The sequence below is a fragment of the Trematomus bernacchii genome, unplaced genomic scaffold (assembly GCF_902827165.1).
Source record: "Trematomus bernacchii unplaced genomic scaffold, fTreBer1.1, whole genome shotgun sequence".
Taxonomy (NCBI): domain Eukaryota; kingdom Metazoa; phylum Chordata; class Actinopteri; order Perciformes; family Nototheniidae; genus Trematomus; species Trematomus bernacchii.
The window spans coordinates 3,306,283-3,333,542 of record NW_022987828.1 but is presented as its reverse complement, the minus strand read 5'-3'; the positions used below and the strand labels follow the sequence as shown (position 1 = coordinate 3,333,542).

The 27,260-nt window shown below is 40.6% G+C and overlaps 1 protein-coding gene across 2 annotated transcripts in view; it reads right to left on the bottom strand.

The window, feature by feature from the left end:
- macrod2 (mono-ADP ribosylhydrolase 2) overlaps window positions 1-27,260 on the bottom strand; it is a 396,983-nt gene that overhangs the window by 221,168 nt on the left and 148,555 nt on the right. For both annotated transcript variants that reach the window (XM_034152126.1, XM_034152125.1), the window contains exon 5: window positions 18,932-19,048. In XM_034152126.1, coding sequence (XP_034008017.1) covers window positions 18,932-19,048 — 117 coding nt within the window. The remainder of the gene's footprint in view (window positions 1-18,931; window positions 19,049-27,260) is intronic.

Genomic DNA, 27,260 nt, shown 5'->3' with positions numbered 1-27,260 from the left:
TGATGCCTAGTGCCTTGTGGAATTATGTAAATCACGATGTCAAGTGTTATTTTAGCAAAGTAAATGTCATCCTAGGTTACAGTACATCATACAGTACTGTAGGTCCTTTATCATTCCGTTTTTTTTGTATTAATGCTCAGTGATCCTAACTACGTTGAAAGTGTACTCAGTGAAACCTCTATATTGTTTAATACATTTCTACAATGTTAAACATCCAATTACTCCAATCCCCTTGTTCACTTTTTAGTTGTTTACTGTAATGACTGTTTCCATCGACTTACATGCTGTTTTGTAGACTTAATAATTATTTGTAGCATTTTGTGGAATCTCAGTTTTATGCATTTGTTCCCAAGTTGTACCCACTGCTCTGCTGAAAATGCTAATGGAGTCATTTCTTGCAGTCTGACAGAAACAATGTTCCAGGGATGATGAATTAAACAATGTCCTCTCTTGTAGCGGGAATTGAGATAACCTCTGAAGCATTAGACACAATGCCAGGGGTCAACTGTTCATCTAAGTTCAAATTTACTGTTTTGTTTCACGTAGCCGGGTGAGAGAAACATTTAACAGGCCTGTGTCGCAACCTTATTTAAACAGGGGATGGTTAGTTTAGCTTTGTAAATGGCTTTGTAGTTGGTTTTAATTGCAGCTTTTCAAAGGAAACCTGCTCATTATCGGCTTACAGTAATTTCCTATATAATTCTGCCAGCTTTGTTTCAGGAGCTTACAGTGTTATTATTCTTCAGTTGAACTGTGAATTTGATTCATTTAAATTTAATCTCATTTCATGATGGCATTTCATCATTTTTGCTCTGATGTATGTCTGTGGTCTATTTCACTATTTATGGGTCAAAGCCACTAGACCTTTATCTGTATTTGAAATCATAGCTGTCGAATATTCAGTTTTTCCGATTATAGAATACAAATAAATAACTGTCATTATACGATTGGCAGAACTGTTAACTAGAGATGAAAAGAGGGCATCAGACTATTTGCAGGACATCCTGCTACGATCAGTGCCACTGTTCGAAATGGGGGAGAGCCAGGGGGAGCTTGGCTCCCCTAAAGAGGGGGGAGCTCCCCTGAAGGCTGACTTTGAGATAAATAGGGGGAGCCCAAAAAAATCGTGCATATTTGTGTCACACAGATTAAAAATGTTGAGTTTCTGTAAATAAAAGTTCTTGAAATAAATAAGTCATTGTTCATTACAGTTTCTGAATATTTGTTTTATATTTGTGAATATTTCTGGGTGTTGCCATCTGTACGTGGCGGCGCTGCAATCTTTACGCTACTTACGTTGCTATGGTTACGGTGGTGATGCCGGCGCGGTATTTTACATTTTCATATTGATATTTGTTTAACTCTGGCTTTGTAATAAAAAAATATGGCGAAACTAAAACAGCCAAGCCTCGCAGCTTTTGGATTCACAAGCAAAGAAGAGAAGGAGTCTAAAAATGACAGCGTGAACGGAACAACTTTTAGTTGGCCGGCTGTAAGCGGCGTTCGGGTCGAGTTTGACAGCTCCACACCGAGGGCCCTGGAAAAAAAAATAGGGCTCCCCCGAAAGCAAATGGGTAATTCGAACACTGATCAGTGCCATATTGAATCAAATGAATATTAGAGACGCAAAAGCTTTGTCAAATAATCAAATTCCCTGCACAGTTTACACTTCACCCTTATCCATTTTTTAACAGTTTTATCTCCCTACTGCCTACTCTCCATGGACGCAAATATGAAGAGTCATATGTGTTTTTCAATGTGTGTGTGTGTGTGTGTGTTTTCCATGGTGAGCTATGGGGCTGAGAAGGGGTATCGGATGACAGATAGAAGGATTTGTGACCCTGCTGCAGCTGTTCAACAACCGTCACCATCAGGTAAGCACACAGGACTCTAGACACAAGACATGCATGTTAGGTAGAAAAACAAAACAATTAGCCATGGTTCTCTTGTTGAATATGTCATTGTCCATCAAAAACTGTCCACTATTCCATTCAAGAGGATAACGCAGCTTTTAAAGATCTTGTAACCAAATCTAGGGTTAAGCTCAGTTCATCAAAAATAACTGATGGGAAAAATCCAACATATGTGTAATGTTTTTTTTTTCTCAGTTGACAATATGGTAGCAGCGTCTCAGGTCTTTGGATCTCAGCTTGGAGAACCATTACCCACTCCTCGTCCAGGCTCTGAGCGACGAGCAGTCACACCGGGGTGACAGAATCAGGAGGAAAATGAGAAAAATAATTGGAAGGTCAGATTTGATAATGGCCACTCCAGTGAAAAACAAGATCTTAATTGGTAAGAGGGCCGTTTGTTGAGTTTTCAAGGTAAAATGTGAACCACTCATTATCCTTTCTGTCTGGTAGACGCTGCTACCGCCTTGCAGGCCGTGGCAGAGGTAGCTTTCGCCTTCGTTCACAGTGTCGGGCCATGACATAAGGCTTCCTAGCTTTATTTTGGATCTAGGCTCCACTCTAATGAGCCATTGAGAAAGCATTAGAGCATGTTGGAGGGAAATATTTTAAGGTCGAAGTAGAGTTGTGTTTGAGAATAGCAGGTGTAATAGTAATTGCATTATATAACAACGTAAAATGGCACCTTCTTGAGTTAACTTTTTCTCTGTCTCTCTGTTAAACTCATCAGGTTGCAGCATGGGTACACCTTTGTGCAGCGGGATTTAGAACACGAGGCTCTCTTTCTTTCTGACTGTGAATCCCACTAAATCCCCAGTGTCACCTGTGAGAGCTGGGAACTTGGCTCCAGGAGCCGCGGTGAGTGTGTGTTGCGTCGCAAAATGAGTGTCACACTGCAGGACGATTCTTTTCATCAAGCCTCCCTCTTTCTCTGACCCTGCCATCTGGGGAAACAGATGATACTAATGAGGGATGGCTCCTTGTCTCCGGGCCCCAAACACACACACACTGCTCCCATTGTCTTACACTGTTCCTGCTGCCCCCTCGGAGTCACAGACACCACTCGTCGTGCAAACATACACACAATGATGGACAAAGACAGGTAAGCAATGACATGAGGCAGTTTAACAGCCCGCTTTAATGCTTCAACTTGAAACAAAAAGCAATAAACTCTGAACACTTCAGAATGTAGCAGACAATGGTGGGGTAGAGTTTTCTATAGCTGCACCATATTTTAAAAAAAAAGTACTGACATTGACAGTGAATGGGTGTAGGGTAGGCAGTGGGGGGTTACTGGGCTTTGAATTGCGTCTGCAGTATCTGGAAAGGAGATGCGAGGGTCAGACAGGGCTAATTAGACTGCAGCGGCCCCTCAAATTTCTGCTCTGGGATATTAATGAAGTGATCCATAGGAAAGCAGCTGCTCGCCACACCAACCCCCACCACCACAACCCGCTGCAACCTCCATCCCCCAAGCCCCCCTGTAGCTCTGCAACTCTACCTAGGAAGGGCAGGGTTGTGCCAGGGGAGAAGCCCGTACAACTCCCCCTGAGAGCATGACAGCTCCCGATCGATGGCCCCGGAGCAGCAGGCGAGTGAGCAGAGGGGTGGGGTGTGCAGCTGTGCGTGTGTCCCCATGCCAGGAGAGGGTGACAACAGCCTGGCATTGTGTCCTACATCATCAGAAAAATTATGTTTCCACAGGAGTGAGCACAATGGTTTGAGCAATGGATGTGTTGTTTGCCTTCCTGTGGCGAGTCTGAGCCCGGCTGTCATTTGTAACTACTGAAGTAAAGCTTATTGAGAGCCTTCACTGGTAGGGATACTTAAAAGCCTCCCTGTCATTTCTTCCATTTACACATGAGTCCATGTACTAAATGTCAAACCGGCTTTATTATGTCTTTCACATACTGTATCTGTGACAAGAAAACTGACAAAACAAAAGACATTCTAAATATCACAAAGAAATGTTCAGGCTTGGGGAAAAATAGAAAAATGTCTCTGTTACAATCTCTACAAAATGTTGCTAGAGACAAACCAGTGTCAATGTATGTCAACTATGTAGAAATCAAAACACAAAGCTCTGATTTCAACATCCCTCAGAATTATGTCAAATGAGGAGATTCTCCTGTTTGGGTTGACAGATGTTTAAAAAGACTACAAATTCAAATGTAAAGGATTGCAACAACTAAAGCTGCCTTTTTAAGGCTTTCCCAGTCTTAAAAAACATGAATACATAAAAAAAAAAGATGACCAAAATGTCACCTTTATAACCCATCTTCTTGTCATGGCACTGATGTTGGTCACTTATCAAACGTGGGTGTTTCTTGGACAGTACACAACACAAACAGAATGTTTCCCCTGAGTTGAGCATTCCAGACAGCCCTTTCTCTCAGGCTGCGTGTTGCATCAAGGGCCAACAGCATGGCAGTAAGAGCTGAAGGAGACATTTCATTCAGAGCAACAAGGTCCCTGACTTGTTGCTCTGAATGAAATGCACCAATAGGCAAGATGGGCAGCAAGTGAGACCAACAGCAAAAACATCTGATGAGATACAAATAATCAACACACGAGCCATTAACACATTGCATGCATACATCAGCCTTCAAATTATAGTGTCAATTAGGATCAGTTGTTAAAAAGAATAAATAAGAAATGTCTTCACTCCCACAACAATTGTTGCATTTGCAACAGGGGGAACCTTTTAATACAAGATTACATTACATTTCATTTCATTTAGCTGATGCTTTTATCCAAAGCGACTTACAATAAGTTGAATTATATTCATCTACATTCCTCATTCCCATTATCAATGAAACTGGTGTCTGTTGACGTCAGCACGGTAGAAAATTGAATTTTTCACTTAAACAATGTCATTGAATGTCGCGGGGTGGGGTTAATATTACCCTAAAGGCAGAGTATCATTTAGCTCTTGCAGGCTGAGGTCTTTAGCAAAGTGAAATATGTGTCTTGTTACGGCTCTGACAGCTTATTCTGCGCACATCCAGCGTGACTGCAGGGGGAACGGAGACAGAGCTGAAGGCCAGTAGGCCACCGTGACAGAGAGCACCTCTTCAATTGAAGGTGAGTTGTTGTGAGAGGTCCCTGTATGAATACTGAATAAGTCATAAGGGTCCACAGTACTAAATCCATTATGCTTTCCCGACCATGATGATTGAAACGAAAAATACATATGCAAAAGCAACCTTCAAGTCATATGGGGAAAACAGGTAAAATAACACCCTTAAAATTCTAAATGTTTTTACAAGCTATACAGATGGTGTATAGGTACCCTTGAGTGCACATGTATCCTGCATAAATAAGAATTCTTCCTATGTCTCAGGTGTCATAACAAAATGTATCGCGTGAACATAAGACAGTGGTGGAGAAGCCTGCTGCTGTGAACAATATGAGACTCCTTTGATCATCTGCCGAGCTGCCTATCTGTGGGTAAACAATTGCCAGTGGCATCAGATAATAAGACATTTTACAGATGTCATCCTATACTGCCTTCCCAGAAGCACCCCCATTACAGCAGTGTCAAAATGGTGACCCCTTCTCTCTTTCATCTTCACACCTTAATGAACAGTCACACTACTTTTTTCATCTTCATTGACTTTTATCTTTTTCCTCTGCCTGTGTATCATGAGGGAATCTGTGGTTTGGGCGTTAGAGTCAAATCCCTGATGAGAGAGTTAACCCTTGGTTGGCTTTGATTTCCTGGTAAACAGTGCTGTGTCGTGGTTCATGAGTAATTGAACACTATTGATTTGAAGGTCTGGGGGTGACAATAATGAGGTCACATATCAGGTGACAGTAAACACAGGCTGTGAAGACAGCTTACTTCTCGAGGACACACACACTACCTTCACGCGCCATGATAGCAGCTCTATCCAATGTCTTTGGCAGCACTTGCTTCTGCTCTCCTTATCTACCTTGCTGTCAATACAGACAACCCTCTGCTCCGGTGGGGGCATGAGGCGGTATTGACATTCAGCTCAAATCCACCGCTCTGAGTGGAGTCCAGGGTGTTGCACATGAATTATGCATGTCTTGACGCCAGGGTGCTGAGCAACACCAGTGCCATCATAATTGAAACAATTGAAAAGACAATACCAGATGGGTCAATAATTAGACAGCAGGAGGGGGAAACTTGATCCGGACGCTCCCCTGCTTGCCCTGCCAACCAGACTACCATGCGCATGGAGGGGACCTTTACCGACACGTCCCGGTGCCCCACAGAGCACAGCCACGTGCTGCGTCACATGCTGCAGTATGTGTGTGTATGTGTGCGCAATTATTTGGAAAAGAGACTGCAAATGTTCATAGAGGGATCACTTCTAAGGCAATGTTGCAGAAGCAGTGGCATTTTCCCAATTATGATCAATCCTATGGTTAAGACTTGTCAAAGTTCCCTAGAAGTGCTGGATAAGTAAACGTTGTCATTAAAAACCACTAAAAAGTCAGTCCCTGTGATTTTTTTTGTCAAAACCTTGCAGTCTTGGATTAGACCTTAGAGGTTATTCATTGGTGTCTGCTGGTCTGAGAAAAACAGAGTCATGTGACTGATCCTTTCCTCCAGCCCTGCACTTTCATAAATCCATACTGAGGGCTCCCAGCAGATCCATTACGCTCACTGGTCTCCTGGCCTGAGCAACGACTCAAGGTGATCACCATAAAACGACATGCCACAGAGCCGTTTCTCACCTTGCAATGCTTTTAAAACAATCCGGAAAACAGAGGCAGCATGGTGGCGAGAACACGAGCACCTCGGGCCAACATATGTCATAAAAACTTACAGCAAACATGTCCTGGTTTACTGCGGCCAATAGTCAGTTTAGAGTCATTGCAAAATAAATCTATGATTTATGTGATTACATAAAAACACAATTGCATGTTGTATTGCTGTAGGCATTGAAGCAATTAAAACATTTAAATATATATACACACTTTTCGAAATGTTCTCTTTAATGTTTTTGAGTGTTTACTAATATGCCTTTCAAAGTATGATATTACACATTTACTCTACAGTTAATGTCCTTATCATGTGTGAGTATTTCCCCTATGTGTTTTGTAGTTAAGGTGTAGCACCAAATCATCATAGCATTATTTAAGTAGAACTACACACATAAAAACAATTCATTTATGGTGTTGTGTGAACAATAGGGTCAAGGAAATAAAAAAAATGATTTGAAGGATATCATTTCATACAGCCTTGGGCCATAAAGTCTTCACACAAGTATACAAACTTTAATTTCCTGGGAACATATTGATCCAGACAGCACTTAAACCAAGGTGCACCCAAATCTGGTAAACCTCCAACACCATAATGTTATCGAAAATACGTTTTATTTGCCTTTTTATGGAGACTCATTTCCGTATTTCTCATAAGTGGTGCCCCTGAAAGCACACACAGGCTCCTGTGAATTGGTCCCATTCCCCATTAGGGTTTATAGAGAGCCATATGTTCCTTTATGGGAAGGTTAACGGTTACGGGCCGCAGTGTAGGCCTAAATCTATAGCATTAAACCAAAGAATGGGAACCTCAGATTTAGACACAGGTCACACACCTGTATTTAAGTATAAGGTAGCATATACTTTACTAAGTGGCTACTAATGTCTCCATAACTTCGGCAGAGGGATTCTGGGATGTGAAGTTAAAAAAAAGAAGACAAAACCTGTCAACGCTTACAATCTTAAAAGACTAATGAGCGGAAGTAACCATGGCAATTTAGTAAAAAGAACATCAAAGTCGAGGGAGCAACTATTTAGGCAGGCAGTATTCATGCATAATTAGCTGTGAAAATGGCACTACAGGAGTCTGTAACTCCCTGTTCTTAATTAGTTTTTATCCTCAGTCTTGGATGAGAGGTAAACAAAGCCATCAGATTAAAACTTCGCTTTTCTTTCTGAGACAACAACACTGTCAACATTGGAGTCGTTGCAGTGTTACCCATCAACGTGCACTATTGTCCGTGGGGAACAAGCGGCAGTGTTCTGTGTTGGTCTTAAGCCTCTTACACACTAAACTGACACCAAAGAACACCAAAGAACACGTCCCGACGGAACGTCGCCTCACGTCTCTGCGTCTTGGCCATGTTTCGCACTGGAACACACCGCAAAGACTTCAGCCGACGGCCAAGAAGCACGTACGAACTGCGCATGCGTGAGTGGCAATAACTCTCTTTACCAGCAGGCGGCGGTAGTGTGTATTTGTCATTCAAAAGAGGCAACAACCGGAAGACAGACTGCGTGATAACCGAGAGAAGAAGAACAGACTGCGTGATATAAACAAACAACAAATAGCGTGTGCGTTCCATTTTCTCTCTACAGCGAGAAGCTCATGGGGCTTTCCCGAACCTGTGTCGAGAGCTGGAGTTAAATTACATTTCAGATTTGCCTTCTTAATAGTTTGTTTGGGTCCCTCACTTCCGTTTCGCTTTTCATGCACTGATTCGCTAAGCTGAACAGCCAATCAGAGTGATTTCTTTGGCCGACAGCCTACCGATTCAACATGTCGAATCGGCGGCGGAAGGTGTCGGGACGGCCGAAAAGACACGACGGTGCAGTACACACCAATGAGTAGGGCGACACGACGCTCATCGGCAGCCCGACATCTATCGACATCTATCGATGCCGAAAATCGTCTTGGTGTGTAAGGAGCTTAAGTCACAGTATCAGGAGGCCTGAAGCCCTGATTAACACCCAGTGCTGTTGTTGAAGCAAGACAGTCAATCTCTAAAATAGAGCATTTCATTACATTTGAATAAAGACATCTAGTTATTAAAAAGGGATCATTGCTAGTAACATTTAAAAGAAAACCTTACCTTGCCAGACATATAATTCAGGCACCAATTACTTGTTCAAGCATTGTGTAGTCTCACTCTCCAACTATCTATCTATACTGAATAAACTGAGCAACCACATTGGTTTGAATGTAAATTTGTAGTGAAAAGTCAGATCATTCTTTCTTACTCGGCAGCCTTTTGTGAAATAGTTTCTTAGTTCAATTTAAGACTACATTTCATGGGAAGAATGAAAATGCTTTCTGTATCATATGACGTTATGAAAATGGACAAACAATAGGGTCAGACCAATAATATGTTTTGGGTGAATTTGGATGGATGTAGGTGGGACTCATCTGTTTAGATAATGAGTATTTCACATCCGTTGAGAAAGCAAATTACTAGAGTTAAATAAGTACCCATAAGGTACATCAAGAAAGCTATGGGGCAATGTTGAACTCATAAAATAAAATAAAAATGCTATACTATGTTTTCTGTAGATTGAGCTACAAAATACCCTGCATTTTCTAAAGAGATTATATTGCATTACCCTACAATCTTTAAAACCCTTCACCTGATGATTCAAACATGGGCAGTGGGAAGAAAGACCCATTCCAGTTATTGTCTTGACAGAAATAAAACAGTGTGACAGTGAAACATTGGAGACTCGAGTTACAATTAAAAAAAACATGATCATGAAATAAGAAGCTCCTGGGTTTCTCAGACACTCCAGCCAGGTATATGTTATTGTGTCTGCTCTGTTTTTCTCCCTGTGTGTTCCTGAATGACAAACATCCGTTTTCATTGCGTCTTACTGGACTTCATCTTTATTAGTAATAACGTTTTTGGAAAGTTAGGTAGAAAATCAGGAAAAAACATAGGCATGTGGCTCAGTAATCTGACGAGGTAGCATTACACAAACATTTGTGTAAAATAGCTGGATTTTATTTTCTAAATGTTGCAACTACACTATGTCCTGATGATAAAAACTAAACGAAAAATTACAATTTCAAAATGGAATGGACTTTGGCAGCCTTCAAAAGTGACGGTTCTATGTGCCTAAATGTGACACCACTGTGTGATGAGCCCTTTAAAACGCAGCCTTCATTAGACCAGGCGTACTCGGGGACAGATGGGAAGGCAGAACTGCATTAGAGCTGCTGTCACATTCCACTTCAAACCTGACCTTCCAGTAGGTCCCACTTCTTCTGACACCCACAAGCCCCCTCCTGATGCATCACTTTCATTCTGGGGCTCAGGCATGCCTTGCTGACCCCCTATCTCAGCTAAACAAGCACCCGGCCACACAGCCTCTAACTGCTCCTGCACCCCATTACTCTAAAGGCCTCTCACCTCCTGTTTTCAGCCATTGGGTGAGACCACGACACTTTCGTTCTGCTAGTGTTTACCCGATCAGTCAAGATGCCACTCACCCCCCTTTCTTGTTTCCTGGTGATGAATGACCGTTGGCCGTCTCATTGACAGCAAGGCAGCTGATGCCACATAATTACAGTATCACCATTTAGGCAAAATTACCAAATTACTCCAGTCCTCAAGAGATCTGGAAGACTGACAGCCAGCCAACAAAGGAAAGAGAAATATCTGAAAATAGAGGGACATGGTGGACTATTTTGGCCTTTACAGACAAGCAGTGGAATTAGGTTTAAGCTGTTCCTTTAGACCCCATTTACACGGGAACGCAAACGCAAACAAAACGCAAACTAACCGAATTCGATATATAAAAAGGTTTCCGTTCACACGGATACGGCTCAATAAACGTGTCCCTTCACACGAGACCGCTCGACCCGCTGGAGACGCTGTAGTACATATGCCGGGCCTGTAAGTGGCGCTGTACTTCCGCCACAAAATACACCAAAAGCAGTGAAGAAGACCCCCGAGCATGGTTGCCATGGTTGCCTGGTTGCCCTTCTATTTATTCTCCGCGGTGGATTTAGCAACATGTAGTTCATGTAGTTCTCCATGTCCACTTGTTGCTGATGGTTGTGGTAGAGGAGCTGTAGATTTTGCACTAACATCTGTAGCATGGTCAGTAGCAGTAGCAGTAGCTACTGACCATGCTACAGCAGTGAGCAGCAGAGGTGGGGAGAGGCTATGGCTTCATCTTTATCTAGGAAAATGATCGTATAGGACGTACACACGGAGCCGGTTGGCCCCCCAGAGCGTTCCGTCCGCAGATCTATCCACCTTGGGACCCGTTATCGTTTTAGGGGTCCGTTTCCGCGGTTCCGTTGCGGCCTCGTGTGAACGAACGGGCTATACGAAAGAGAAAAGTAGCGGATACAACCCGTTTTGTTCCCGTGTAAACAGCACATTAGAGAGTGCACCCATTACACCCATCGAGACCCCAGAGAGCAGGTTGATTAGTCTGGAGAAGCTGAGGCACTTTTTTCAGCCCTAAATAAAAGTAAAAAGACATCTGGCCTCTCGTTGATTTTCAATATTTTCTTTTCATACGCAATTTATTCAATCATTAATTCATCTTTAAAATGTGCAGATTACAATCACAAACAGCTTAAAATGTAATCCTCACAGCAAGGTCTAATCATTATTTTTTTATGCATAAGAGATTAAAGAAAAGTTGATTGCAGAAATATTGCTCACCTTAACTTTGTCCACTGATTTAATTAGTGTTTGATTAGATTTAGAATTGTAGATGCAAGATTATCATTAAAAAACAGTTTATACTTTTATACTCAAATAACTGACAGACACACTGAGTGAATGAGGTATCAGACTAAATAATCCGAAGTGTCGGAGAAAACCCAAGGTAGACCCGTCCGTGGTAAAAGGAGTGTGCGTGAGGTGATGGGGTGACATTTATGATGTGAGTGCTAACAGTGAGCAGAGGAGATGTTGACTTAGCACTGTGTCTGGTTGGAGCTGTGATGGCCACCAGGGTTGAGTTAAGCCCCTCTAATGTATCTGCCACAACAAAGGATTTCATTCACTCTAGCCTTGAATCCAAAATGAAAAAAAAAAAGCCCACCTTGAACAGTCACACTGCATCTATTTGATCCATTATGTAGAGATAAAGTACAGTCTGTTCAGCCGTCTGCTATGTTAGCCATTTCATTTTGAAAAACAAGACTAACAACATTAACAATGCACGGCTGTTGCATAAAAATCTCATAAAATGTGTTATTTTTACATTTCAGCTTTTAAGGATTACAGCCCTTCTGTGGTGGAGAAATTCAACTATCCCCTGAAATTATGGGACCCTTTAAAAGCCCAAAGGATTAAGTTAAAAATGTATGCTGGTCAATATAATAACAAGGTGTTTTTACATTTCCGAAAAAAGTGAAGTTAAAAGTATAAGAAGCAACAATAACGCACCAAAGAAGTTGAAATGACCTCCACCTGAATTAGTTTTAACTTTTAAATTACATTTATGTTGCTAGTGCTGCAGGACACATTCAAAGAATGAAGACAATTAGACATTTTGAGCAAAGCGGCTCTTCAACAAGACTAAATTATTTCTTGTAAACAAGTCGAACCCATATTAACAAATTACGGAATGTCCAACGGCCCTCGGAAAGTGTCAGCCCCGCTGCATGTGATGGGGCGGAGACTGCTTTGATAAACATGCTCGGCAGACTGATAATGTTCTAGGGGGTAATTTAATCAGAATGGGCTATATGTCACTTACTAATAGTAGGTACTTTGCTGTGATTTATCTGTGTTTGCTGAGTGGAGAGAGACGGAACAGACGGCCTGGTCTCCCAGATTAAATAGGGCATGGGAAAGATTCCTCACACTATCAGGGAGGAACATTTATCACAGGCTGATGATTAGTATTATTAGCACAGGTGCAGTTACAGTAAACACCAGAGACTCCAATGTTGTACTGAAAGGGAGCAGCAGATAAAGAAGGATGTGATCTGAACTGGGGTGCGTTTCCCAAAGGTGTTTTGTCGAACTGTGGTCCTGTGAGTTCCACTGAAGCAGGCTACCAAAAATACTGGATCTGAGAAACCGAAGCTGAAACAAACTTTCAAAGCCGCTACAAAAAGGTTTCTGACAACAACAACAACAACAACAGCTCTCTGGCTGTTTGGTGCATGTGTGTAGTGGTCATGCTTTTAAAGTAAGTATTCTGTCATTGAGCTACTTTGATCAGGAAAATGGGGCAGAGGAATAGCATACAAATACATACTTGTCCTTGGTTGTTTATTTAGTTTAAGAGAGGTTGAAAGGTTATAATTTCCACATACAAGCACATTTAAAACATTCTGCTTCTCAAATTTTTTTTTTAAAAACACCAAATAATGTGCCTCATGAATCACTAATACATCACTTGCTGTGAGTAGAGATGTACTCTATGACCTTCATTGATTACACTCCTAGTCTTTTTTTGTTTTAGCTTAGCAAGGCCAGCAAATGGCATAGTCATAAGCAGATGACTGTCTCAGCAGCTCATGTAAAATATCTGAAGAAAACTAATGCAATAATCTATAACAGGGTCACGTATACTGCCACTTAGAATATTTATCATGTACACTTAGTACACATGTTGAAGTCCCAAAGGAAATAAGAGTACCATCTAAATATATTTCTTCTTAATCAGAGCATAACCACAAACGATAACAGGGAAGGTTATAGAGATGGAAAGAAACAATCTGTAAATCTAATCTGTCTGTCTATCTAATGGCACAAACTGAGTTTAGGGACGTCTTATTGGAAATGATTTGCTGATTCACAATGTCGTGGGAACAAGGTTAAGCCGATATTTCTGATGTGATTGAAGGGAAAACACACCATTTGTTGTATGAGTAGTTATAGACAGTGTATGGATTCACTGGATACAAAGGGCCAGCAGGGCGGCAAAAAAAAAAAAATGGAGTGGCAGACCTGTTCGTTGTTCTACTGAAGCCTGCACATTGGACAAATGCAGAGAAGTGCCCGGTCATTGAATAAAACAAAGAGCCGGCTGAGTGTGCATACAGTTAGCATCGAGTTCTAGATTAAAGAGTTTGCTAGCGTTTTGATGTTTTATGGATACGGTTGAGTTTCTACACTATCACATTGGGCTGCGTGGAGGCAATACTCCAAAGGCTGAAATATATAACCGTACAACTGATAAGTCCGAGTGGAAAGCTATTCCATATGAATCCCAATAAGCAGTATTTCTCTACAGGGACCAGTTAGTAAAAAAGCAGACCAAAGTATTTCTTCGCTCAATGAGATTAGACCCATTATAGATATAAAAAAGAAATCAGTACTTACACTTAGCATGCTGTAGAAATCGTTGCATAAATGTAAAAATGGAGCTTATTCTTCCACATAAGTATATGGTTAAAGCTCAAGAAACTATTTTTCACATAATTGACAAAGACTGAAATAGAAAGAGGCCACTGTTATGACAGCAGTGTGATAAAGAAATGCTGGCCCTTCTTTCTTGAATGCAAATATGATTTATTATTTAAAGCATTTACTTAGAGCTCAGACAATGAGGAGTGGGAGAGAAGAAGCAAAACAATAAATAGTAAACCGTTTTGAACTGTCAATCTAAAGTAGCTCGAGGGGGGAAAACTAAACTGGGTAAAAGATTCTGGATGAAACTGAAGAGTGAAAAAACAGAGGTCTATATAAAAGTTCCTTTAGGACATTAACTTTCTCAATCAGACCTCTAGTTTGAACTCTAATAACTGCCAGGTCTAATGTGACAGGTGGGGCTGAAATGGGAAAGTGCAGATTAACTCGCAAGTTCTTTCCTAAACGTTATAAGTGTGGACCTGTGGACCAGCATTATAACGATGAAATTCAGAATTGTAGATCATCCTCAGATGCCCATCGTATTTAATTGAGAGTGTCACACACGGTGAATAGGGGGTTTTACATTGAACAGTACACAATCAAGTACACAAAGAAGAGAGTTTTCAGGGTATTCAAATGTTTATAAATGTATTCAAATTTCAGACAAACTGTCATCAACTACCTTTGTTTGCAACAGATTTAATCTGCCGGTAATCTTCATGAATTAGGTATTACATTTCACATGCCGCTTTTTGATTATAGGTTTCAAAAAAGATAAATACTGTATAGTGTGTAAGATCAGAGCTGGGTTTAGTATCATCCACTAAATACCAACGTTTCTAATGTGTTATGAAGCAAATCTATGCTGATTATCAGGAGATTATGTAAAATATAAATTTGATTATACTTTCTTGACATAACACTATCAGCATCGTTAGTGTCCACTTTGCATGTTTATCAAATATTCTCTAATGCCTGGAAATGATGAAAATCATGCCACATATACAAAATAAACAAAATGCTTGCTCTCAGACCTAAGCCAGAAAAGCACCAAAGTGTACAGTATCAGTATCATCCCACCAGGAGTTATTCAGTGTTATCCTTATTTGAACTTTCAGTATCTCCTTATCATACACTGCACTGCTAATGCACTTCACAACACTTCACAAAGATGTCCTGAAGCAAATGTTTGGGGTTGATTTAATAATGTCTCTATTTTCAAGGACAAGGATACAGACACACAGTATAATGAATTTCAATATAAAGATTTTCAGCGTTGAAGTGGCACAAAACAACTGCAGGTGGTAAAGAGACAAGCCGCAACAACAGAAGCCCTTCTGAATACCAACATTTCTATTCATTTCAAACTTTTAAACAATATTTTCCAACTTGAATTGGACAAACGTCTGTACGGCCTTCTCCACTATTTGGGAATATCCAATCATTGCATATGTTGGGCGACAAACCATCTAAACTTTAAACTTAAATGCTAATAATGGAAACATTTTGGACAATGTTGCTACAAATCCTCTAAAAGTCAAGCGACTTTGCTTGTATATATTTCCATTTGATCATTAATCTACGAACAGATGAATAACTTGTCTAACATGAGGGCAAATAGACAATTTTCTTGTCATATTGATGTAACAGGCCACTTTTCTTTTAGTCTTTCCGCTATGGTAGGTGGGTAATTACTGTCATTGATTAATAATCCTGGGCCAGCCCTATAATAATCAGTTCCACATGTGCCTGGTCCTTTTAAGGAAAGGCTTATTTGCCACTGGGATTCACAGCCTAAACTGCTTAGTGGGATGTAATGGAGAGCAATTTTCTTGTCATGAAAAAGAAAATGGGGTGGTTGAGCCCGGTTATTTTCCATTGCCTCATCACATCAAATCTCCAAACAAGGACAACTCTGATTTAAGATCAACTGATATCCTAACTGATAAAGAAGTAGCTTTCCAGAAAACGAGGAAGCCTTTTATTGCTTTGCTAGTTATTTTGAGTATTATGTTTAAATTGCAATTTCTCCATTTCTTAGAAAAATAACAAAATTGACCTGCATAATCCTTTGTTGCATGAAATACAATACACCGTGGGTAATATTGTCAAATGACGCATAAGACTCAATAAGTGCTGTAAGATCAAGAGAAATAGCATAATTCACAGTATGATGGATTGCTTATTTCCATGCATTGTTGGCAAAGTGGTGAGATGACTGCTGGGGATTCAGCGTACAGTAAAGGCAAGCCTAAATCCCCTAAAATGTAATTAAAATCAAAGTGATTTACAGTTTGTTCTGCATAAGTCTGAGTTTAGATTTCCTTATTTCCAATGATATGCAGTGGTGTGGATTTCTGAAAATGGCCCCCAAAGAAGAGAGCAATCTTCTGAGAGATTAATGTGTTTATAGAAAAAATTGAAAAGCAGCCCTAATGTTGAGGCAAAACTGGGAAGAGAATGTCCAAATTGGAAATAATAGGCATTGCCAAGATGTAAATGGTAAATGTTCCATCTGTCTGGGCTCTTGTCGCTCGAGTAGAAGAGCGTCCATCTGCAGATTAGTGTCAGCAGAAGCTATTTTGCGATGGCAGGCACACATTCATTTCGATATATTAGATACATTTATGAATGAATGAATACAACTTTTAATCAGAAAGAATCCAGGTGTGTGTTTGCTTTTATATGGTGGACATTGAGAGCTAACATTTCAGTTGCTCCACATGTGATATTTGTCACTTCAGTGTCTGATGGTATCATTTAACGATTTTAAAGTCTTTGAATCTGACAGCCTACACAAATAAATCTTTGAAAGCACTAACAACAAGGCCAAGTGCTTTCCAAACACCGACTATGGGCATAATAATTCAGCTGAATAACTGTTTTGACAGAAAAGACTGAGATGCAAAACTCATTCCACAAGGATTATTTTCTCTTAAAAACATGTGCAATTTCTGTTAAATGAAACGCTATGTTTGCATGTATTCTATAGCAACCAATTATCCCCAGGAGCCAACCATTCTGAGTAATGACATGATGCTCAAGTTAATCAGTTAATTTCATTTTGGGAACATTTTAATTACTTAATGCATTTAGTTTAGCGACAATAAAAAGACCATTAACATAACATTAACATTCAATTAAACTTATAACTTATTGCAGGGTTTTAATCCTTCTTTCTTAAGCCTACATGTAACATTCATGAATTCAGGAAAATAAAAAATAAAAGTGAAAAATGTTTTTTTACTTTGTTCAGTGCTGAGGAGGAGGAAAGACTTTTATTTGGAGATTTCATAAACTGAAAAGATTGTTGACTGCAGTCACGGAAGCGGTTTAATGTGTGTGTAGGTGGAACAAATAAGTCAGAGATAGAAATTACAGGAAAAAGAACAACATCCAAACAGTGGATCGACTTTAAGAAGGAGTGAGATGTCTTGTCAGAGCTGAGCACTGACAAAGAAAAGTCAAGTGCTTGTCAGATTCTAATACACACGAGAGAGACAACGGTGATGATGACAGTGATCAGAGTTGGAAGATAAGAAGATGATTCCGGCTGCGAGTAAAGATAGCTCTAATGTAAAATAACATCATGTTCAAAAAAGAACTGGATGTTCCCAGGTAAAGAACTTCACAATTATATAATTTATCGGCACAGAGAAAGTGTTTAGCCCAAAGATAATTACAATAACAGCACTCAGTGGCATTGTGATTGCTCCCAGGGGATATTGCAGGTTATTAGAATGTCATGGTGCACCCTGTTTTGGAGACACTTGAACTGACTGCCCACAAGACTGACTCACAGTTTATCTGCTCCATTTGTTTGACATCTTTACGACATACCGTATTAACACAACCTAATTTCATCTGGGCCTCAATGTCTTCTCTTGGCTGTCTCATGGAAATCCTTCAGGGTTAGGTTAGGACTGCTGGGACGTTTGTCTCGACCGAATTACACCAAGTGACATTTCTTCCTTCCTATCGTGTTTTCCATTTCAAGTTTGCAAGTGGGAGAATCTTGTGACAAACTTTCAAAAGCGACACAAGTGTTACTGACGATCATCAAAGGAAATTAGCTCGGAAAAGTGTAGGAGGCGGCACCCACATACACAACACAAACGTTTGCATACTTAGTACAAAACGTTACATTAATGACAAGGATAAAAACAAAGAAAACACTGCAGTCCCTCGTTTGATCATTTATGGCGTGACAGTAAGAGTTATGTGATCCTTTAACAGAATAAATCAGGGATGAAAAATCAATCAAATGAAGCAACTAATAGCTCCCTTAATGTCTTTGTTTGTGTGCAGATGACACTCCCATTCAGCCAAACAACAAGCACCAATCATATTAATTATCCTCCAAAAACAACTCACCATTTATTACCAATTAGTTCTTCAAAATTAATAAATTGTGATCAAATAGTTTTTATTTTGGACATTAAACGCATCGACCTACCACACTTTGGAGTGGACACTGTTGTGTGTGTGTGTGTGTGTGTGTGTGTGTGTGTGTGTGTGTGTGTGTGTGTGTGTGTGTGTGTGTGTGTGTGTGTGTGTGTGTGTACTTTGAATTTAATTTGCACTACTTTATACAAACTATGACCTCAATTCAAAATATGATGCATGTGCACACATGAACTGCAAAATCCTGTGTTAAATCCAACAGCTATGCAAAACCACACTGGTGATTTTCTGCATCAATGCAACACCAGTGAATTCCACCAGCTGGGTCAACAGCCTTACGATTATATAAATGAGGCTGTTTTATAAACCAATATAGATTAATGCTGCATTGTACAATTTCTCCGAACTAATGTTTTCCACTAAATCTTAATGCTCACTAACTGTCAGGTGATGCAGCCCTCAATGGCAGCAGTCTTGATTAGAGAATATTCCTGCAAGGCATTGGTGCACACTTTACAGAACAAACAAAAAAACATTTATTAATGAACTGGTACTCACATTTTGCAGGGAGATCATAGCCGCAGGTGATCTTGGCTTTGCCGGTTTCACAGCCATTTAGTGAGTTGCACTCATCATACAGACAGGACCCCGCCGCTTTGTGTATGCAGCCATCCACTGAAACACACACAGACATAGAGAGAAAGGTAAGGCCTAACTGAGGAGAAGCATACACAAGCAGGATCACAACAGATCTCAAAGTAGCCATGCTAATTAGCAGTGTGTGTGCTTCGTCATGTCAAAACAAACAAGCGTTTACAGGAACAAGTGCAGGAACATGCAGCAAATTATGTACATGAGCTTGATTTCTGAATCTCTACATTCTCAGATGATCCTCTCAGCTCTGAATCTCCTCTCTGTAGGGTTACTGGGTCTGCCATAGTGTGCTGTGCCTATTGCTGGTAAATATTGACGAGCTTGAGAATTAAATTAGCCAGGCTAGGATCTAATAACGCCTCCACACACAGTGAAAATGAGACGGTTCTTCCTGTAATCCCTCTCCACTGTCAACAGTGATATACAGTCAGATCATTAACTGTATTTTCTGCCCTGTGGTGGGAATCTCATATCAGTCCTGTGCTCTGTGGTGAGCCTGTTACGATGTGGATCTGTGTTCTGATTCTGTCGCGCTCCCCGTTGATGTGTGTGTCCTGGTTCCGCAAAGACCCCGGGCCCCCGCCCCCCTAAGGTTTTAATTTTACCAGGTTAAGGCCGGGATACACTTGATTGATGGCACGTCTTACACAAGAAGGCAGAGAGATAGAAATCCACATTATCCGTCTCTGAAAGCCTGACATCCCTCCATGAGCATGTTATCAATCACACTGAAACATCATAAAATCCTCCTCAAGTTGTCCTGTAAAAATCCTCACAAGCCATTAGAGGATAACAGGGCCAGGAGGAGGAACAGTAGCGTTTGGAAAAGCAGACGTGTCTTTTCTTATGTTTCTCTTTGGCGGATGGAGAGAACAAATCTGTCAGAATAGATTTATCCATCAAAGCTTAACATTGTGTAGAGTGAAGATTGCCTGCAGGATAACCACTGTTTACATATTCTGTTCTGATGAAGAGGAAAAGAACTGTCGAACAGATACAAAAAAAAATCAGAATCTACATTCCTGATAAAAGGCACAACGTGACACTTATCGCAATTCTCATCTCTAATGTAATAATTATTCACGTACTGTACGGTGGCAGGAAAAAACTGCGAAAAAAGGCAGAACATTAGTTATACCCTATCTTCTGAAATATACTTTGCTTCAACACAGACAAAAGGTCTTTTGATGAGGGATGGTCCTCTTCTGAGATCCTTTCAATTTCTCAGGGATGAGTCAACGACAACAGCTGGGCGGAAGATTTTCTAGCTCTATCAATCATCTTTAATGGACTGAGGGACAGGCATTTGACAGAGACGAATCCTGATGGCTTTTCGAAAAGTAACATGAGTGTGACAGTGATGTGGATATGAGGAGGTATCGCTCTGACGACAATGAAAGCTACTTAACACAACAATGAGCAGCTGTAGCGCCGGCTATAGGCTTGGCATTTGTATTATATTCACAATGCAAACAAGATTGTCCATGATCATCAGCCACACTTATTTGCATCATAATTGCCACTTAACATGGCAGAAACATGAATTGCTAAATGCGCAGGGTAAACTGAAAGCTACGGGCCTCTAAACAAGCTCCTAATTTATATTCACATCAAGTCGCTCCTGCTATATAAGAACAAGAAATACCTTTTGGCATTCAAATCTTTAGACAGGAAAAGACAGAAACATTACACCTTTGGTCTGATTTGACGTCACAGCTGTTCTGATCCCATTCCAAGATGTTCTCTACTTACTAATGTTTCTACTCCTACTGACAGGCGTCATATTCAGCATGTGTCTATTGATTCAAATGAATAACGTTACCCCCAGGCTTCAGTTATTTAAAAATCACAAGGAGTTCTAATATGGCTGAAATGTTTTCATTTGAATCTTCACAAAAACTGCATTAATACTTCCTTTTTCCTAGCTGTCTTGTTATATATAGCCTTTGCATAATACATTTATTATATATATTTTGGGAAAAAATATAATATATGCATTGAAAGGTAATTCAAGTTTAGTTTTTTGTGCTCCTGGATATATCATAGTAATGCATTTTCAGTTCTCGATGTGATATGAACATAAAAAGTCCCAAGGCACTAACAAGAAGTTCACATGGGGGCTAGGACGAAGTCATAATGCGTTCTGTGGGTTTTAGAAGGTTTTAAACATTATGAAGGCCATCCTGCAGTAGCATAAAGAGAGTGTTGCACATTTTGTATTTTAGCTATGATATTGTGGCCACTAAGTGTAAGCACACAAGATAAGAAAGAGATAGTTATTCAATCAAATTAGGCATTGAAGGTTGCATAAACATGACAGTGTGTTTACAGAGCATTGTATTAAAAGAAAAGAGTCACCAATGAAAATAAAATATGTATGTCTCTTTTTAACTATCGTTATTCAAAGTCATTTTGCGTTTCCCTCAAGAGAGACGGTTCAAGAGCAGGAAAATATCCTGCTAAAACAGCTGTCAAGGAAGATATGCACTCTTCATGGTCATATAAGGGCACACGGGTTACGAAAATGTAATAATGCCCTCCTCCAGTTTGCAGAGTTCCCGCAGGAGTCCATCCTCCCCAGGCACTTCCTCTCATCACTACCAGGCATGGCAAATCTCTTACCTATAAGCACCTTGGGAACTCAGGGAGCAAATCATACAGGGTTCTGTGTTTCATCTCAGTAGCTGAAGAGTAAGATTGTAGATAATTGTTTCAGCTTCCATTTTGCTACTCCTCCCGTTCATGGTTGCATAGCTAGGGTGGAACACTCTTTTTCTGATGCTACTGAGTGTGTCACTGAGCATTTAACGTCAGCGAGTCCCTACACGCCTGGAAATCTGTTCACAGTGCCCGTAAATAGAGGAGAAGATCTGGCTGATTGCCAGAGTCTCGGATGCTCCAGCTCCAGATTTAATTTACCTGCTTCACGGAATGGGAGGAGTGCCACAGATGCAAAGTGGGTATTATGTGTTTAAAAAAGAGATACATAAACTGTATAAAACGGGAAGGGTAGGAGGGTATAGGGACAGGAAAAGGTTTTAGAATGTAATGCATTATTTCAAATGCAAGTGCGTAGTGGGCAGTGATGCAATCAAAACTTAATTGTGAATACATGTTTCCATTATTTAGGCAACTAAAAGCAGATCGGAGTTTCTGTAAGTGGAGTTATGACCCACATGCAATTTATTTTCTCATTTAAGTGGGATTCCAGCATTATTCCCTGAAGAGCTTTACATTATGGATGCCTTCAGCATTACAAAGACAGCCTCAGGTTCTCATTAACTAAGCACTTGCATTCACTGCAGAAAGGAGGACGTCACTCTCCCGTTGGTCGCAATACAAATGTTTCTACAAACAAACAATTCTTAATTTTGTACATTTAATTACAAGTTCCATAGTTCGGATTATCTGCAAATTAAATTCGATTTTCAGATAAACCTTATACAACTGAGAAGTCGCTGTAAAACCTCACAGTTAGTAGCCTCGTGTCATGTGTCTTCCTATTATTTAAATGTGTTTCAGTGGTTTCAATTAGACTCCAGAACGCCATTATGTCCATGCCCCTTTTCCATTATACTGACATGGAATAATCATATGCAAATGCAACATAAAAAAGTACACTGCGCCCTTTTCGAGGATGCACTTTCATGAAAGCATTGAAAGGTGATCAAAGTGATTTCTTTCTCATCTCCCAGCGTTCACTGGGAATCACATGTGGAGCAGAAGCCCTAAGATAAACAACTTCTTCGGTTATGTGATGCACATCAGCGGTGCTCAGTGCTATATTTCAACTCCTGTAAGGACTTCTTTATGGAGGACATTTCATTTAACAGGCTTAATATTCAGGCGGCAGCATCTGCTTCTGTCCAACCCACTGCTGGGCTTCCTCAGCCCCTGTTGAAAAATATAACAGTTAATACCTCATCTATCTCTCCTTGCAGCCTGCCACCGCTTTAGGCTGGGCCTATGTGGGACAAAACATTTATTCATCTTCTCTGAGTGCCTTGCTCAGAGAAAGCTTCCCCGAGCAGCCACTCCAGCAAGTCCGCGCGGCTAATGAAGATAACTTTGAGCGGTGGCTGGACGGCATCCCTCTGAACTCATAATGGGAACAAGGAGAGAGCAAGAGACAGAGGAAGAGCCATATTGAGAGAGACAAAGGAGACGAGGTTGTGTGTGTGTGTCACTGTGCGTGTCAGTCTAGAGCAGTTTGAATTAGTTACTCAGCTGTAACCTTGGCTCCTGCCATTGTTGGAGACACCTCTGCCTTGTCCTCTCAAGGCTCCGTTCCCACATGCATTAAGGGACTCAGCAAAGCTCTGCTTACTCTCCCGGGGCTTCTCCCAGGCAGCCCGAAAACCAAGGGCTTTCAATCGCTCCCTCAGATACAATGAATACCTGCTCTGCTCTCATTACAATACCCTGCTTTTCAGAAATAGTGTCAGCTGCAATTTTCTCTCCTAATTATTTCCCGCTCCTCTGAGGGTTAGGTTCAGGACTGGAGCCAGAGGAGGCAGCGCGGGCTGGGCAGGAGGGAAAAGGGGGGTGAGCTGGATTCTACCTGGCAGGATGTGGAGTAGTCTGAATATCAATCCATAATCTAAAAGAGGGGAATAGATGGTCATTCATAGAGAGAGGCCTAAACCTTAACCTCTTGTGAACATGGCCTGCTGATCCTCCGAGATCTCAAACCCAGAAACATCTTGCGGGCAGGCCGGGGGACAGTTAACTTAAACTTTTATCAATACTCTCCCTCAATGGGAATAGCAGTTTCGACACACAACCAAACATATTTATTTTCAAACTATATATTCCCTCTCACCTTTTTTATTTGTATCCATGGCAACAACACATTTCCTCTCTCCTCACAGTACTTTTTTTCAAAGATGTACACTGATCAAAGCCCGTACACAATTCCACATTTTTGATGAAAGCGTTTTGCACTCATCTCATTTCACTGAAGGAGATAACGACATGGATTAGTTGCTAATGAAGTGCCAATCAGAGATCTGGCTGAACTAAATGTCAGGTGGAATATTTTTCGAGGCATTGTGGTGAATCCCTTGTGATACTGGATTATGTGTCCTAATCACAGTAATTTTGGATGCAACAGGAGCCAGAGCTCTCTCTCTACTGTAACCAAGTTCCCAGGAAAGGGATAATAATCTCCATTTTACCTATAATACCCAGGTAAACAGGGAACACAGATGTTGTTCTCCAGAGTGACATAAAATACTTCAAGCTTACATGACTCACAATTCTCTTGACACCGCAATGTAAGCAGGAACCAGGATAAATGACACGGCAATCACAGGTTCCACTACAACGCTGTGGGAACCCTGGTGTTACAGTTCAGCCAAAGTTGACAAATATGTCAGTAAAGATTGGAAGCTATTTCTATGAAATGGCATTAAGAAACGTAGCGGGTTACTGTTTAAGCTTTAACTATTATATTATACTGTGGATTCCATCAAAAGCAGAACAGTGTGAGGTCTATTTAGAATTGTTTAACACAGTAGCATAATATGACACTGTAGAGGCTTTTGCAAACCTCTAGATTGTGAATGTATTTAAATGTATGATTAAGCAGGTCCTTGCTAAATAAGTAATATGTGTGCTTAAAATGAGGATCGAGACAAAAAATAACTACTTAGTTCCCTAAGGACTCGACTCTTAAAAGGTTATTTTAATTAGGTTACATTTGCACAACAACATGTTATGTTTACTGAACAGAATCAAACTGTTGAGATGCAGTTACCCGTATAAGATAATATAATAAAGATATACCAATACACAGCTTTGACTTCATGTCATAACCTTGTTTTTTCTACTGTGCCCATTTAAATATTCTATATAAAAGAAATGTGACTTACTGACATTATTGCAGCAGCTTAAAAGGAGAGATTACAGCTATATGCAAGAAGATTTCACCTCCAGCTGACTCTGTAAATCTTGGTTCAAGTGTTAGTCAGAATTAATTTAAGTGTATCATAACACATATGCACTTCTGTCAGTTTCCAGTAAATTAAAATATACCTTTGCTAATGTTTACATGGAACCCAGTTAACCTTCTACTTTGCACTTTATGCTATATGTAGATCTATTGATCAAACTGAACATAAGCCAGCTAACTTTCACTGACTGTAGAACGTTTTTGTTAAGTCAATTATTTATTGACAATTATGGATAGAGAAGCTCAAAAATACTGATGTTGTATTTCCATGATTATATGCAAAACAGCATTTAAAAACTGGGGTTGTATTTGTGGAGCAGGGGCTGAGGTTGTTAGGAGCACACACTCTTCACGCTGTTGTTCCCAGGGCCGTAAAGGAATGCCAGGTTAAGTTACAGCTCATGTGACACGGTCGTTGGGAACCTGGAGTCTGACAGCTGCGGACTAGTCGGTGCCAAACCCCAGCCGAGCTGGACTCCCTCGGACAGTAGAGACGGCCCTAGCATTTAAACATGTTGTCTTAACTGCTCTGTCTTGTTGTTGCAACATTCCCTGTCTGAGGTAGCGGAGCCGCTCTGTCTTAAACAAGCTGAGGTGCACTGTCTGCATTCTTTACATGACTGGAGCTTATTCTGCTTAACAGCAAGTCCAGGTTGGAAACACTTTATTTGGAGTCCTCAGTACTGCAGTAATCGAATAAATGTTTAAACATGTTTTAGTGTAACAAAAAAACTTGATCCCAATTCTTAATGTGACCCTATAATGTGCCTAGATAATGACAAACATGAACGTTACTTTTAACTCCACAGATGTCTAAGTGACAAATTGTACTGGGTTGATAGGACATGGAGTATCAGCAAATGATTATCCAAATAAGGTGTGACAAGCTGCATAGTGTGGTTTGGTCTCTTTTGTAGTTTGCATGCCTTAGCTATAATGATTTGTATTTCATCACAGCATGGGAAACCGTTTAGACCCAGATGCATGCATGCGTGCTTAACAATAAGCTGTTTTGTTGTTCTAGTGAATTGACTTGCAAAAATGTCAGCAGATATGCAGGTGTCCAGCCAAAGGCCATCTGCCTCTGTCCCCACTGGAAGCAACATCATTCAAGAAACCATTCCTGTCATGTGAAAACAGTCTGAAGCCTCCCCATAACGCTGATCACAGATGTTTACTGAATGGTGTCTCGCCCAATGGAAATCCACCATTTGCGTCTTCTACTTTATCAAGGCCTCAAAACCTCTTTCATTTCTGGGTGTGTGGTGCCCTAATAATTCCATACAAACACAAACCTCCTCTTACAGGTTCCTTTCCTTGCTTCAATATCACACTCATTTTTCACCTTTGACTCCATCCAGTCTCTTACTAAGAACGAGAACTCTGTCAATGTGGCTATTATCGCCTCGTCTCCTAGGTTAGATTACCTTCGGCACACCAGCTTTACTATTACTGCCACAGGAGGGAGAGGGCGGAAAGGGAATGTCAATAGACAGAAAGGTATGAGAGACTGAGATCTTCCTCTTCCAGCAAAACCAATCTGAAGTGCAATGTGTATGTGTGTGTGTGTGTGTGTGTGTGTGTGTGTGTGTGTGTGTGTGTGTGTGTAGGACATGTTATTCCTGCTTGCAGAGTTACATTTACATTAGTCATTAAAGCTCCTGCATATGCGGCTTCACGCCACAACAGAAGATAACCGTTTCTCACTCATGTCTTTCACGTCATAATTGTCTACGAGCTAAATTGTTTATAGAACACATTTCCTTAGGTTCTCTGGGTGCCCTGGAGGAATCAAAGCATTTCAGAACAACCTGAAACATTAATAACATGAACAACATGACATGTAGTTAATTCCTCCCTGTAAGGGATTCTGACATCTAAGAGCTCTCATAGTGGGGGTTTACCAGAGCCGTACATCTCTGGTACAAAGGTAGTCAACATGTAACCCACAACCACCAGGAAGCACCTCCTATCAATAAGCCGTACACCTCTCTCTGTGGGTGAGGAGCAAATCAGCTGCCAGAGAAGATAACATGAAACAAGCTTTTTCCTAATTTCAAAGTAATATTCCCGCTGCTGACCAGTAAGGGCTCCCCTTGAAATAAATCAACCAGAACAAGATTTAAATTATTGATGAATACATCATGCTTTTACTTATCATTACTTCAGACCTACCACTTCCATCACTTCTGCCTCATGGAGTCATATTTTCAAGTGTAATTTAGCATTATATTAATGATAGGAAGCTGCATCAGTCTGGCACATCTTTTTCTAACCAAA